The 14215-nt window shown below is 38.3% G+C and overlaps 1 protein-coding gene across 2 annotated transcripts in view; it reads right to left on the bottom strand.

Moving 5' to 3' along the window:
* LOC121900794 (BMP/retinoic acid-inducible neural-specific protein 3-like) overlaps nucleotides 1–14215 on the bottom strand; it is a 50035-nt gene that overhangs the window by 15450 nt on the left and 20370 nt on the right. The window contains exons 1-3 of one of the 2 annotated variants that reach the window (XM_042417331.1): nucleotides 5442–5524; nucleotides 4169–4359; nucleotides 1424–1614 (exon numbers count right to left, since the gene is read on the bottom strand). In XM_042417331.1, the coding sequence (XP_042273265.1) occupies nucleotides 1424–1614; nucleotides 4169–4232 (255 nt within the window). In that variant the 5' untranslated portion in view covers nucleotides 4233–4359; nucleotides 5442–5524. Of the gene's footprint in view, nucleotides 1–1423; nucleotides 1615–4168; nucleotides 4360–5441; nucleotides 5525–14215 lie in introns of those variants that run through there. The other variant, XM_042417330.1, reaches the window with a different exon arrangement.

Here is a 14215-nt window from a genome sequence, read left to right as displayed (position 1 = left end):
CGCTGAGCCATGCTTACCTTTTAACAGTCCAATCAAATCTGATTTGATTTAAAACCCTCTTGTAATTGTACACCGCCCCCATATTCTGTTTCACTGGGAAATAGAGTAAATCACAGTACTGAAGCTAAATACCCTCTAACCTCTGTTTCACTTTGTACTTTTATTTTTTGTACCTTTACTCTTGGCACTTAATTGGAGTTTCAACGGCAGTGTTGTTGTCAGAGACAATGACAATAAAGCTCTCTTGAATCATGGATCTCTTATTATTATTATTATTATTATTATTATTATTATTATTATTATTATTATTATTATTATGCACATATACATATCTGCAGTGTGGAGAAACACTAAAACTGGTGCATTTACAGTGTCATAGTTAGAGATGTAATATGTAGATTAACAAATGTTGACAATACTAATAGCATCAAGTATTTAAATGTCTATATAGGACACTGTTAGTCAACAACAGAATATCACATCATATCACTTTTAGCTATGGTAATTATGCTTTGCTTCCAATCAAAGAAGAGTTTCAGAGGGAGCTTTTTTGGGCACATTCCTATGCTAGTAGCTCCAGATGGCAGGGAGAGGTAAATCTCTAATCTTAAAACCCCAAAATCATGTACCGTGAGTTTGTGCATGCTCATGTTTACAATCAGAGCCAGTCTAATGCTTTATATCAAAGGATAAGAAAGAAGCATGAGCATACAGTCTTATGTTTGTCATTTTTGTCTTCTTGGAACAGTGCACTCACTACCTGCTGTTCTTGAGAACATTTTTTGTGCTTTTGGGGAAGATTTGTTTATATTGGTCATACAAACCAGTTTTATTCGGACAAATACACTCACTGGCCACTTTATTAGGTACTCCTGTGCAATCTAATGCAATCCAATACAACAGCTCTTCCATAAATTCTACTTTTATGAAGCTTTTACATTTTCAGTTTTTGTTGACGGTGTCACAAAGGTGGTGATTCCATTTTGTGTTTATTTTTGAGGATGCAGTAAGTGGTGGTGGTGTACTGGAGTACATGTTCCTAATATTTTGCCCTCCTCATGTATGCTAATGGAGTTGACAGTGGACAGGATCTTCAGTAATTTACCCTCCTCTCATAGAGACATGATATGAGTTTTGCTTGGTGTTAGTTAAACAAAACCATTTACCATATAAGTATGCAAAGAAAGTAAATCAGACATTTTGTTTTGTACAAATGTAAGAGATGATAGGAAAACAGAAGTTTGCCAAAGTGGTAGGAGAGAGTTATTTACCAAGAATACCAGCCTCCTTGCTTTTTACTGTCATGGTGTAATTCTTTTAGATTTGATTTTGGGCTGATGGAAGATTGAAGAAGGTGAAAGCTTTGATAATCAGTGCATTAGTCTGTGAATGTGCCCCAACAATAAAGATACAGAGGTGTTACCTTGATGGCAGTGGAGGCGATCTGAATGTGGTGCAGCTTGCGCAGAGTGCTCTCCCTGTCGATGAAGTAGGAGGCAGCCAGCTGGTGCAGAGCTTCCAGAGTCACAGTGGAGGAGTTACCCGAGTAATCGCTCACCTCTGCTTTCTTACTCAGTTTTCTCTTGTCAACAAATATTGTTAAGGCTTCTTCTCCTGCACAGACACAGACCATTTAATTGTTAGAAAAATGCTAATACATTCTGAAAAGGGTGTGCAATGTACTGTATTGCCATTAAGGAATTCGAAGTATATTCTCACTCTTTCCTGGATGACTCTGACATAAAATCAAAGAGTTAATATCTTAAGTGTTTAAGTGATTTTTGGTGTTGTCTCGATCTTTGGTGCTAAGCACTTATCACTGAGGTGTTTATTCACTGCACTTCCCACAAATCACTTGTCAATCAAACAGTGTGCCAAGTAGTGTCACATCTATCCCCTTGAATTTTCTGTTAATGAACTTGGAGTGAGTATTTGGCACTCTTTTCATGGCAGTCAGGGTGGCTTACATGGCTCATGATACCTTTTTTTTGTTCTCAATTTATTCCAATTAATCTACAGTTTAACACTGTGCCATAATTTTAAAACCCACCACCTGCTCTACTCTAGGAGATACCGATGCATAGATTAAATGCACAGCGGTAGCCAGCACATCAGCTACTGGGGCACAAAGACACTTAACCACAATTAGGATAAGCCTTGATAAGTACAGTTGCAGGATAATATTGACCATGTCACCCTGTATCAGTAGCCACTGATCATAGCAATCAGAACTTCATAAGTCTTGAGACCATGGCGCAACACACTCTCATTGCTTTGAGAGTCCCCAAGACACTGCACATCATATTTCTCATCATAATGCAGTGTTAATGCTTCAGGGCCATTTTTCTGCCCACTGCCTTTCTTCCTCTGCTGCTGAAGGGCACCCTCTTAATATCACAATATATTTATTAATTTCATTAAGTCCATATGTTTCTGAACACAGAGGCAATCCATTCAGAACCACAGAGGCATATCTCTGGCAACAGCCCAAGGCAAACTCCTCATTCTCCTCTCTTCATACCACTAAGTACTGGCGCAGAGCCAGAGTGTGGGGCTGCATCAGCTCAGGCAGCTGGTAGGGTTGCATTATATGCAGCCACTCACGCTCTGTCGCAACCTTTTCTAAGCCGGGAGTCAGGTCTAAAGTAATTGACAAGTGTTGCTCTGTAAAAGCAAATCTGCTTTGCAAGACTAGCCTGTGCCTCTCTGGCATCTTAAATGACTTTTTTTTTGCTCTCTTTTTTTCTTCACTCCAAGGACCATTAAAGCTTGTCCATTCATCACACAGCAGAAAACCAAAAAATGGGGTGACTGTCACTGGGAGTGGCGGGCTTACAGTACACAGGCTTTTACATGTATTTATACATCTTTGAAGAGCGATTTCTGTGCTGCCAGTCGCATATTATTCCACTGTGATGTGTTATTCAGTTACTTACTGTGACGGAGTTATTGTGCTATGTCCATCTGTTTTCCATATGCAAAGCCTGGGAGAGCAAATTCTAAAAGCTTTTATCGACACAAAATGTATGCTTTACTAAAGCCAATATCATTTGGGAGAGAATAATTTACCAAATGCACGTTTATCCTTACAACACTATACTTTAATACCTGCGTCAGCTACTGTAGCCCTACCCTGGAATACAAAAACAATACTGCTCCTTCATTTTCATGTCCTCTACATGGATAAGCAACTGGGGGGAAGGCTGACTTTTTACTTGAGACCTGCAAACTTTAGCTTTAATCCAACCCTGCCTCCTAGTAATTATGTTTACTACTAATTTGTTTTAACAAATACGTTTAGAGGGAAGATTAATCGCTGCCTGGATTATTCCATAGAGATGGGTTCTTTTTTTCTTGATGGAAGGAAGGGTTACGGTTTGATATAACACACAAGTTGTGGAGGAGGAGGAGGTTGGAGTGGATGGTGGGCGAACAAAGTGAAGAACTTTGACACTCTCAAGAGTTCACATTCTTAGTCTCACATGTGGTTGGGGTTGGGCAACAAAAGCACTTTGGTTAAGGTTAGGAAAAGGTTGTGGTGTCAGTGAACAGTCAATAAATAAACATATACACTCTCTCATGCTTCAAGTCACTTTTGACTTCAATATTCAACCCAGACCACAATCTTACCCAGATCCAAACCAAGTGCTGTGAGTCCCTAAACATAACCATAAAAATGGTTAAAATACGATTGAGTTGATATGTGGCCCTTTTTTGCAGGGTTCTCATTTTTGTTGTCTGTTGGCAACATTTAAAAAATCAGCCAAATAAAGAGTTTTCAACCAACTCACATAATTAACCCTCATTATCTAAATAACTAGAGCTGATAAAATCTGCCAGCAATATCTGTAATTTCACTTGGCCAAATGTATGTTTTCTCGCTAAAAATGAGAAGGCTGCTTTTGTCTACTTCTGTATGAAATCAAGGACTGCATTGTGAATTTAGAATCGGCTCCTGCTGTTACACTAAATTGCATGCATGCTGAGCTAGAATGCAAAGCCTGAAACACAAAACTAAGATGCCCAGGGCTTGGTGAACTAACAGATTACTAGTTAGGGGTGTCATTTGGCTAATTTATTCCAAGGAGTTTAATAGCATACAAGTTAATGTAGACCACCATAAAGATGTCTAAACAATGTAATCAATCAACTTTGTTTCTCTGTTTACCTCCCAGTGTAGCTGACAACAGGAAGTGAGTCCCATACTTCCTGATCAGATTGTCAGTGATCATCTGGGTGGTGGGCCTGCGGCCCAGGAGTCGAATGTTCCTGATGAACTCAGAAGTCAGAGGTAACTGAGACTCCAAGAAATCTCTCCTTTCCACGGCCAAGTTGTTCACCTTCCATCTTCCAAACTCCCTGGACAGAATCAGGGAAAAGAGAAAGAAACATCAGAACAGCATCATCAGAAGTGGTGATTAGTAAATATGCTCTGTATTAAAAATGCAGTTTGGTGAATAAGAGACTTGTAAGGAGAGCTGAAATAATAATTCAGTTAACTGATAAGTTGATTGACAGAAAAGTGATCTAAACGTTGATTATGAAGTGATCATTTAGTCATTTTTCAGGCAAAAATGAAACACATGTGCTAGTTCCAGCTTCTTAAATGTGAGATTTTCTGCTTCTACTCATTTTGATATTATTGCAAACTTTGGGTTTTGCCCTGTTGGTTCAACTACAAAAGAAAATGGAAAAAGAAAATGGCACCTTGGATTCTGGGAAATTCTGATCATCACTTTTCATAATTTATGGACATTTTATGAACTACACTGTCAAGGAAGACAGACAGCCTTATCAAGACAGCTGCATATCACAAATATTCCCCCCACATACACCGTCAATCAATTGTCAAAAAAGTTTAATTGACAATGAAAGTAACTGTTAATTGCAGTCATTGAAGGTGTGTTCATGGTTGGAAAGTCCTCTTCTCTGCCTCCTCTATCGCATTAGCACATAGTTACATCATTTGCCTAAAGCTCAGTATGTGGAATAAATGATGAGGAGAGAGAGAGAGAAGAGAGAGAGAGAGAGCAGCGAATATAATTCACTCTGTCACTATGTGCTTTTGCAATGTAAGGAATCCCTCAGCTATGCCGATACAGCCTGAACTGAAGTGAAAGTGAATTGATGGAGAGAGAAAGAGAGAATGAGGGAAAAAGAAAAAGCTAACGAGAGGACAGCCAGGAAAGAAAAAAAACACACAAAAACATCTAGACAAAAACCTGGTATCATTTGGAACAATGTTTGTCACCTGGGACGGAAATCTGCTCTGACTACACAGCTGACAGATGTTTTCTTTAATAGCCACATCATGACAGAGAAATACTTTGAAATGAATAAAGTACAAGATGCTACAAGAAACAGCCCAATTGCTCAAATAGAGAATGTATTCTGTAATGAGAAAGGAAACAAAGTAGGAGCAAAAATGTCATGAAGCCAACCTGAACAAAAGACTCTGTTGGCCTTTGTTGCCTTTTCATGTTCTCCTGTTCCTTTCTGACAACTAATATGTCTGACCTCATAGATGAGTGCAGTTTATATGCTGCATTTATCCCAAGTACTTCACTGATAAGAATATGTCTGGACATGTTCATATTTGATTACATCTGACAGCTGGAAGATAATCAATGACGGATGTAAAGGTACCACCCAGGGAGCAGAAATGAAGACTCTTAATAAAGGCAGAACTTTCTTCCTGCCTATCTCCCTCTTGCAGCTTTTGAGCTACTGTGACTCTCTTCTTTTATGTAAAAACCTGGCACACATACATTAGAGGAGAAAAAATAGATATGTCAAAGGCAGCATGGCAAGCTGAACTGCAGCAATGAACCAAAGGATACGGATGTTCAATCAATAGAAGACCAGCCTGGCACCCCGTATGCACTTTTCCCAATGTTTTTCTAGAACATTTGCCCAAGGCATAGCTTTTTGAGCTGCTATCGCACTTGACAGTGCTTCGACTCATATACAATGTTATTCTACTACCAAAAAAGGTATTTAGTGGAAGATTTCCATGCGAAGTGTCCTTCACAGATACTTCTTTGCACTCTTTCACTTGCAGTTCTACACTAACGGAGAGAGGACATCATGAATTAAAATGAGATGTGTGTGTTTGTCTGGCAAAACAATATAAATCTCTCCACAAAGGCTGGAAATACTGTGTTTTGAGGAGAGAGGTGTGCATGGCATCATTCACCTGAGTGGCTCTGCAAAGTCAAGTAAGTGATCTAAGTGGGAATTATTGTTTTAGAATCACAATATAATGGATTTTGATGAAATGAAAAAATCTTCCTTATCTGTAATTTTGATACGGAACAAGATTGATCATATGCATCTAAACTGATCAACCTCGTATTTATCTCCGCCTATAGTCAATATAAAGTTGTACCTATGACATCTGGAGCTTGAATTCAGACTATTTTGCAGAGTTACATTGATAGCAGAGGGTAGCTCATTTTAGTTTTGATCCCAGACACTAATCACTGAAAAGCTTTGAAGAAACCTTGTGAGTGCAAAGTTAATCACCAAAGAAGCAAAAGTAGAGATAAAACTAAATCAGCAACTTCTGTAGTTTCTTGGAGGGTGAGCTGTGAGCTCTGACATAAAGTTGAGATTGCTCCTACAACCCTAGTGGTGCAGCTAAAAAATGCATTATGAAAATAACTGAAAAGCTGGCTCCACTTATACACAAGCCTGAAAAAAGCTCAATATGAACTTTGGAAACTGTTAAACAAAACCCATTGCTGTGGTATAGTATATACTTAGTTGTTCACCTTGTAATGGCTCTGCCCCTCTTCAAATATGTCTTGCTAACACATAACCTAAACTGTGTGTTTATGAATCCAAGCTTCCAAACACACACAAACACAGTTGCAGAATTGCCAGCACATGTTCCCTGTGAGCTGCAATGCCAGGCTTTTTAGCTCAGTACCTCCCAAAGAAAAATTCAACTAATTTCAATGAAAGTGTTGCCACTTGCCCCGAGCAGGTGAGGCTACAAGTTGTACTCTGACCACTGCTAACCTGCTGTCATAACAAACTGGATAAAAGAACCAACGGCCAAACTTCATATGACTACATCAGCACAAGATATAAATGCAGGGTCAAAACAGCTTGCTTTACAGAAAATATGTTCTAAGAACAGACACTGACCTCAGAAAATCCAAATCTGCTTCGGGATTAAAAGGTTATACAATATCTATTTTCTCAATCAGCTTTATACTGGAAGTGATCCTATGAAAACACACCACCACCTGCCACAGTCCAATCCAGTATCATGGCAGTTTGTGAAATAGTCACGAAACTTAATCCATAGATTTGTGTACATGGACAGACACTCATGACTTTAAAACTAACGTATTTCAATTGGAATATCTTGCCTGCACCATGTTTTGTTTTTTTTCAGTCTATAACCACTAAGTTACTCAAATTTAATCACAAGATTTTATCCTTGTTTTCTTTCTTCTTTTTTTTCTTCTTTATTTTAATTATATCAGTCAGGACCAGAGGACCTGCTGCCTGGAAGTATTTCTCTCACTGTCATTTCCTGTGTTAAGCTTTTCTTTCAATGATATCCTCAACATTTCTCAACACAAAAACACGAAAGTGTCCTTGATAACTTAACAATATGATAGGTTCATGTTATGGCCATCCGTTTTAATTATTTCTCCTTTGATTCTGAGAAATTTGTCATTGCAGAAGGCTACATTCCCCATGATCCTCAGCCAACGTTGCTATGGAGACAAAGACAGCCCGCTTTGTTAGCCCTTACAAATCTTTTATTTCCTATTATATTTACTATTCCCCCTCCCCCCCTCCAGAGATCGTGGCGTTTGGATTCAGATAGGTGTGATTGCGGCTGATTGGCTGCAGTTTGAAATGGACTGAAGCCCACCCACAGCAGACCAAACAGGAGTTGAACGTGCAAAGTCCGCTCCCAACACAATGCCCTTCCCTAACCCCAACCCGCTTTTGCATTACATTGCATCAAATCGTGTGCAAGACAGGCAAAGTACTCCTGTAGCCTCACTGAGAAATTTCAAAGTAATCACAAACGATCCATTGTAATTACAGCTGTGATACCTGTCTATGACTTCAAAACTGTCTCTTTATAAATTAATTTCCATGCACATTTGTGATGGAGGGAAGATGCTTGCAAAAAATAAATACAATATCCTCCCTGGTCTTATATCAGGGTTTTCATTTTTTAACATCAAACATAGTTCTGTTCTACAAACAGCATGTTCATTTTGCCAGTACATATTTAATTAGTTCTAGTTACAAACACTAAAATAGGTTATTTCCCTGTAGGTGGGTTTTCTAATATGTTAAGCTGATTTTTCCTCTACATCACGGTTTCACATTAAAGCCAACCCACACATTAATAAATTGCCTCTATCAACATTTGAGTTATTCCTACTTTCTCTCACTGCTGCTGAAACAATAGAAGAGCTGTGTTTTAAGGACATCCCACAGGTTTGTACGTCTTTTATGCCTCTAAATATGAAATGTCAAAATGCTGCTGAGTACCTCTCATACACCATACAGTATATGCACATAACTCTATAAACACTTCAAACAATGAAGATGCCCATTCTGGTGAACCAATTTAGAAGCTTAAAATGAATTGAGACCCATGTTGTGAGCTGAATATGAGAAAAACTCGTATCAGTTTCAGTAAGTGTGAATTTTCACATTCATGCTTATATGAGAACATTATATGACAAAAATAATGAGAAAAAACATTCCTCAAATAGCCTCCAGCTTTTTTTAAAGAGCACTCTGTTCATTTTAAAAAGTTTTTTGAGGGGCAACATCCCTAATGCTTTTTAGAACGCAATAAAAAAAATACTTTCTTATGTATATTAAAACCATGGATGAGCCACATAGAAATGAATATGATCAATTGTCTTGACTGGCACGTTATTTTTTGTCAGAATTCATTGTGTGGCAGGAAATAAATCAGTAAATATATATGAACTGCATTGTCCAATCACTCAAATGTTGCACTTTTCTATCTGCAAACTAAAAGCTTGACTGCTGTAATCAGAACGGGTTGAACAACCTTGGCTGCTGATGATGGATGGGCAGAGTGTGGCCTTTTGAAAGGGTATATATCACATTAAACCAGGAGTAATGAGGAAAGCTTGAACACCCAGATGTTTGAATGATACAAAGTATAAATCCAACAGAATACAAAACTACTGCAAACAGAAGTTATGATGAGCTGGTGGCAAAGATTTGCATCAATTTCATTTTCTGTTATTGCATCGTGAAACGAGACACTGATTCACACAATATTAAGCAGAAACTGTAGGCAGAGTGTGGGAAGCAAACATAATGATGTTAAATGGATATGTGGTACCCGTTGACCTTTTTGCTGACACTGTAGTATTCAGACAAAGCCTTTGACTAATCTCTTGCTCAGATATACTGTATCCAGTGTAGCTATTAATCTTCACCTCATTTCATGCCATACAAATAAATGACCTCTTCAAATGGGACACTGTGTCTCTTGAGTTCCACTTTGCAATGTGAAAGCACTAGTTCAAAGCCACAGCACGTCTTGTGGAAAAAGAGGAATACACAGAGAGGGAGGGAGTGAGCGCAAGAGAGTAACGGGGCACAGAACAGGTATAGAAAGAGTATTCGCAAATCCCCACTGTCGTTCATTTCTTCAGTTATCATTGACTGTGATAAGCTAGCCCCGTCTTATCTTAAACCCCTGATAGGCCAAATGGTTCGTCCTGCAGGGAGAGGAGGAAATGAAATGGGTTTCACCACAGAGCTGATTTTAGGGGTTGCAATCCTCCCTACAACCAACTAAGTCATTATTATTATCAATTTCATTGCTCCTTTCCGGTGGGGTACATCAGTTTCATCAATTTAACTCTTTGGACACTATCATGGCCAAGAGTTTTTACATTTTCTCCAAATTCAAAGAGGCCCCTTTTTACCTAGCTGGTTCATGATATCTACATCTACAGTGGTAAATGTACTCAAGTACTGTACTAAGAAGAATTTTGAGGTACTTGCATATTAACATTTTATATTACTTTATACTTCTAATTCATTTCAGAGGGAAATGTCCTTTTTACTATTATTATCAATGGTTCCCAACCAGTTTTGGCTTGAGGTAACAAAGCATCTAGTGTCTAGTTATGGTCACTTGTCAAAAAAATGATTCCCTGTAAATATTTTAAATACCTGTTTGAGGTCCAAAGGGGTCAAATTATCCAATATTTCACCACAAAAGCAACAATTAGAGAAAAGTCCAAAATATGAATATACATTTATGTTGCAAAAATGGACTTTTTCTTCTTTCCTACCCCATTAATAAGCTCACAAACCCCCAGATTCATCTGGTGACCCTTGATCCTGGAATAAACTTAGACCAGCAACAACAGTAAAATGCTGCTTATATATTGATGCATCAGTAACAATCTAACATTGTTATATTACATATATATATATATATATGCAGTGTTATATATCACATCAGAATATAAGAATATCTCACAGGGGCCATTTTTTCTGCAGAACTAATACAGCATGGCAACAGGCATGTTGCCTAAGGTTTAAGCAACCCTTTAATAATATTTAATGAGTGTAGTGAATTTTCCACAGTTAAATGATATTTATAATGAAAAAAAACAAACAAAAAAACCCCTTAAAAATCACATGCATTATCCAAGTGCAATTATGTTCAGAACACGGCCAAATACATGTCAACACTCCTGCCTTCACCCTGGTGAATACGGCAGCTTTCCCTTGGCAATGTTTGCTGTGGACAGGTGGCGCAGGCGGAAGGCCCACATTGTGTTTGCATTGCAAGCAATGGGTATGCTCTCCAGTGAATCCCCAAAACACACACACACATACACCCTCATACAGTATACACATATCCACAAAAACACAAACCCTCTTTCCTTTCCCTCACAGGGCTCGTTGAAAATTCTTTCAAATTCAATCAGTAAGAAAGGCGGGAAATAGAGTAGAGGGATAATACGGTGAATTCATTACTCCATCATTGCTGAGGTAGCTCACTCTGTAACTAGAAGCACAGATTCTGGTAATTCATCTTCTCCTGTCATTGAGCATTTATTAGGATTTAGCAGACACTACACATGAGCAAGACCAGACCAGAAAATAATATTGTCATTTTCAATAACCTCTGCCCTGCTTTCTGCACAAAGTGATGTGCCTTTCACCCAAAAAGAAACTGTCAAAAATTATCATGCACAACAAACAAAAGCTTAAGATTTATCTGTGCATGTAACTATTATTGGATCTGAGCAATGGCCACTGACACTTACTGATGTAACTTCCTCCACAGCAACACGACTAGTAATGAGCACAGAAACTGCTGAGAGGATGAGACGTCAGCAGGTGCTTATGTTTTCCTGTTCTTTTCTTTTTACCCGTTTCGCCTCGATAACTGTAGTATATGACATTGTGTGACTCTTTAAAAGGCAAAAAAGCTGTTTAAGTTTTGTGACTCTAAAGCTAAAAAAACAAATTTGTTACATTCAGTATCATGGAAGTTATCAGTAATTTAAAGGTTCCTTTTTTATGGATTTTTGACACAGCATTAAATGATAAAGTAAAAACAAAAAAGAGGAAAAACAGAAAACAGAACAATTAGAGGGAAAACCATAATGAAGCTTCCCTCAATTTACAGTAGAATTATCACCTCTTTTTACACTCATGATCTTTATTAAATTAAACTTCAGGGAGACAGAGAAATTGCAGAGTTTAGTTGCCTCCAGGGTTTGCAAATTTAATAAAAGTGAGAACAAAAGTAAAAACTGAGCAATTAATAGGACTGTCTCATATGTCTTCCTAGATAAAGAAGTGCTAAGAGGCCGATATTTTTTATGTGATATTTTACATAAAGGCTGAGGAAAAGTGTCTTAAAGGTGAAAAACTATCATTCATTACAGTTCTCTCACTATCCTATTTACCACCAAGAGCAACTTGGAGTTGCTAAAACCTCTGAGGGAATTTCAGGAAAGAAGAGACAAAGAACATCAGTAAGAATGTAGTAGTGGGATGTTGAGAAGCAGCGCTGAGGGAGTCTGCTCTATACACTCACCTCAACCCTCAGAGCACCTGCAGACTCCCCTGTGGTTTAGGAAATCTGCTGTTGTTCATTGTACTTGAAGTGGCTCTTACATCAAACAGTAAGCTGCTCTCTTTTGATTTAGTTAAACACAATGGGTGGGCACATCCTACGTGCTCCAGTTTGCAGAATAAAGTAATCGCAGATAATTATTAGAATCCTATTGTTTTAATTTATTATTTGTTAATGCAAAGTGATGACACCTTTAAACTATCTGTGCTATAATCTACTACCCCAGGATTCTTTTCTACAGTATTTGTTATTGGCTGTCCATTTTAAGTATAAAGCAATTACTTACTGTCAGTGATTTTAAAATCTCTGTTGACAGCAGCTTTAGTAACTTTGCTGTAGAGCTTTTGACAAGGAATGACTGTCTGAATCTAGTTAAAAGTGTACACACACTGTATTGTCTGTCCATACTGCTGACCATGTTTTTACACTTTGAATCTCTGTAATATTTCATCCTCAGTGACCTAAGGGTCTTGATTTATTCCAAATCTGACCATAAAATGATATTCCACCCATTTTCATTTGTATCAAATGCCACATAAACTTGAAACATGCATGGCTATTAAATCTGTACACACAGAGAAACAGCTATGGTCAGCTTGAATTTATATGAGTTACAATGGATTCCAATAGTGAAAGGTTTTCACACTGGGGAAAATACAATTATGCACATAGAAACTTCTCAAACCACTGCTAAAGTTAACTTGTAATATATTGTCATGTTCTATTTATTCTAATGTATAACTATGTCTGTATAGTTTGTTTTTCTTTCACACTGCATTTTATTGTATGATTCTGCATCTTGTATCACACATATCCACTTTCTACACTTTGTCAACTTTTGAGAAATGCTATACAATCGCATCTCTCCAGACTGCTATTATTCAAATGAAACATTTTGAAAAGGGGACACCAGTCTTTAGTTGAACTGCTCACAGCTCAGCCACATTTTCAACTTCTGGCGAGGAATTGCTTGTAGACATTGCTTTGCTCTTTACAAGACAGAAAGGTTGGGAACCATTGGCAAGGAACATCTCTTCCTCTGTTACACAGCAGGAACATAGTTGGGAGAGTTTGGTACCCCTTGAGAGAATACTGCAGTGGGCCCACTTTCTTTAATAAAACAATCCTACTGAATTTTTTATGAGCCATTTCCAGGTGTGAGCTCCCAAAATCATCATCACCAACCCCACCAACACTGGCACTGAAAGAGAGCTATTATTAGCCAAAACAGAAAAACAGAAGCTGTCCCACAGCTGTATCCCTCCTGTCTTCGTCAGATTCGTTCCTGAAATCAAATGGGCCTGAATCCAAGTGAATTCAATTTAGGAAGATTTACAGGCTATTTACTTTTTAGGTTAGTTTTTCCTTTTAATATCATCACTATTAATCATTGCCGCATTGTGGTAATCTAGAAGGCCTCAAACACAACCTTGCAGCTGACAGAAGCCTCCCAGGGGATTCTGTGATAATGCAGAGTAATAAGTACTAAGAGCTCACTAATCACTTGGCCACATGATAAGACTATTAATCTTGCCGCCCATGCAGCTCAGCTCCAACGGACCACTGCCTTTTGCCAGAGAAGGAAATATTAAAAAGCTCTAATGCGGCAACTGATCACCGAAGCCATAAAGCATCCCTGCACCGATCCGTAGATGTCAGGAACCCTGTCCATCTGTTTCCAGGAGCTTGGACAACATCCTCCTAAATGATGACGGATATGATTCATGACACAATCACGACTAATTCGGTCACATGCCGATACCTCAGACTGTGTTGCTGTCATGACAAATCATCATTTTTTTCCCGGTGCTAATCAACATATTTTACTTGACCATCTGATCAGGTGACTCCCTGAGGGTTTGGAAGGTAGAAGAATGTGATATACAACCAGCTGATAGCAACATGCCTGCATGTAATACATCATGGGTCTGTCTAGGCATGTGCCAGATATCTTGTGAACATTGGCAGTGAGAAACCTTTTCTGCATGACAACACAGAGCAAATAATGCACGACTACTGCCTACCAGATAGCCAGAAATAAGGTTTTCATAAACCATATTGTCCTCTGTGTGCAATAATATC

This window comes from Thunnus maccoyii, chromosome 7 (assembly GCF_910596095.1).
Source record: "Thunnus maccoyii chromosome 7, fThuMac1.1, whole genome shotgun sequence".
Classification (NCBI taxonomy): Eukaryota; Metazoa; Chordata; class Actinopteri; order Scombriformes; family Scombridae; genus Thunnus; species Thunnus maccoyii.
Note: the sequence above shows the minus strand (reverse complement) of the source record. Positions and strands in the feature narration are given on the sequence as shown.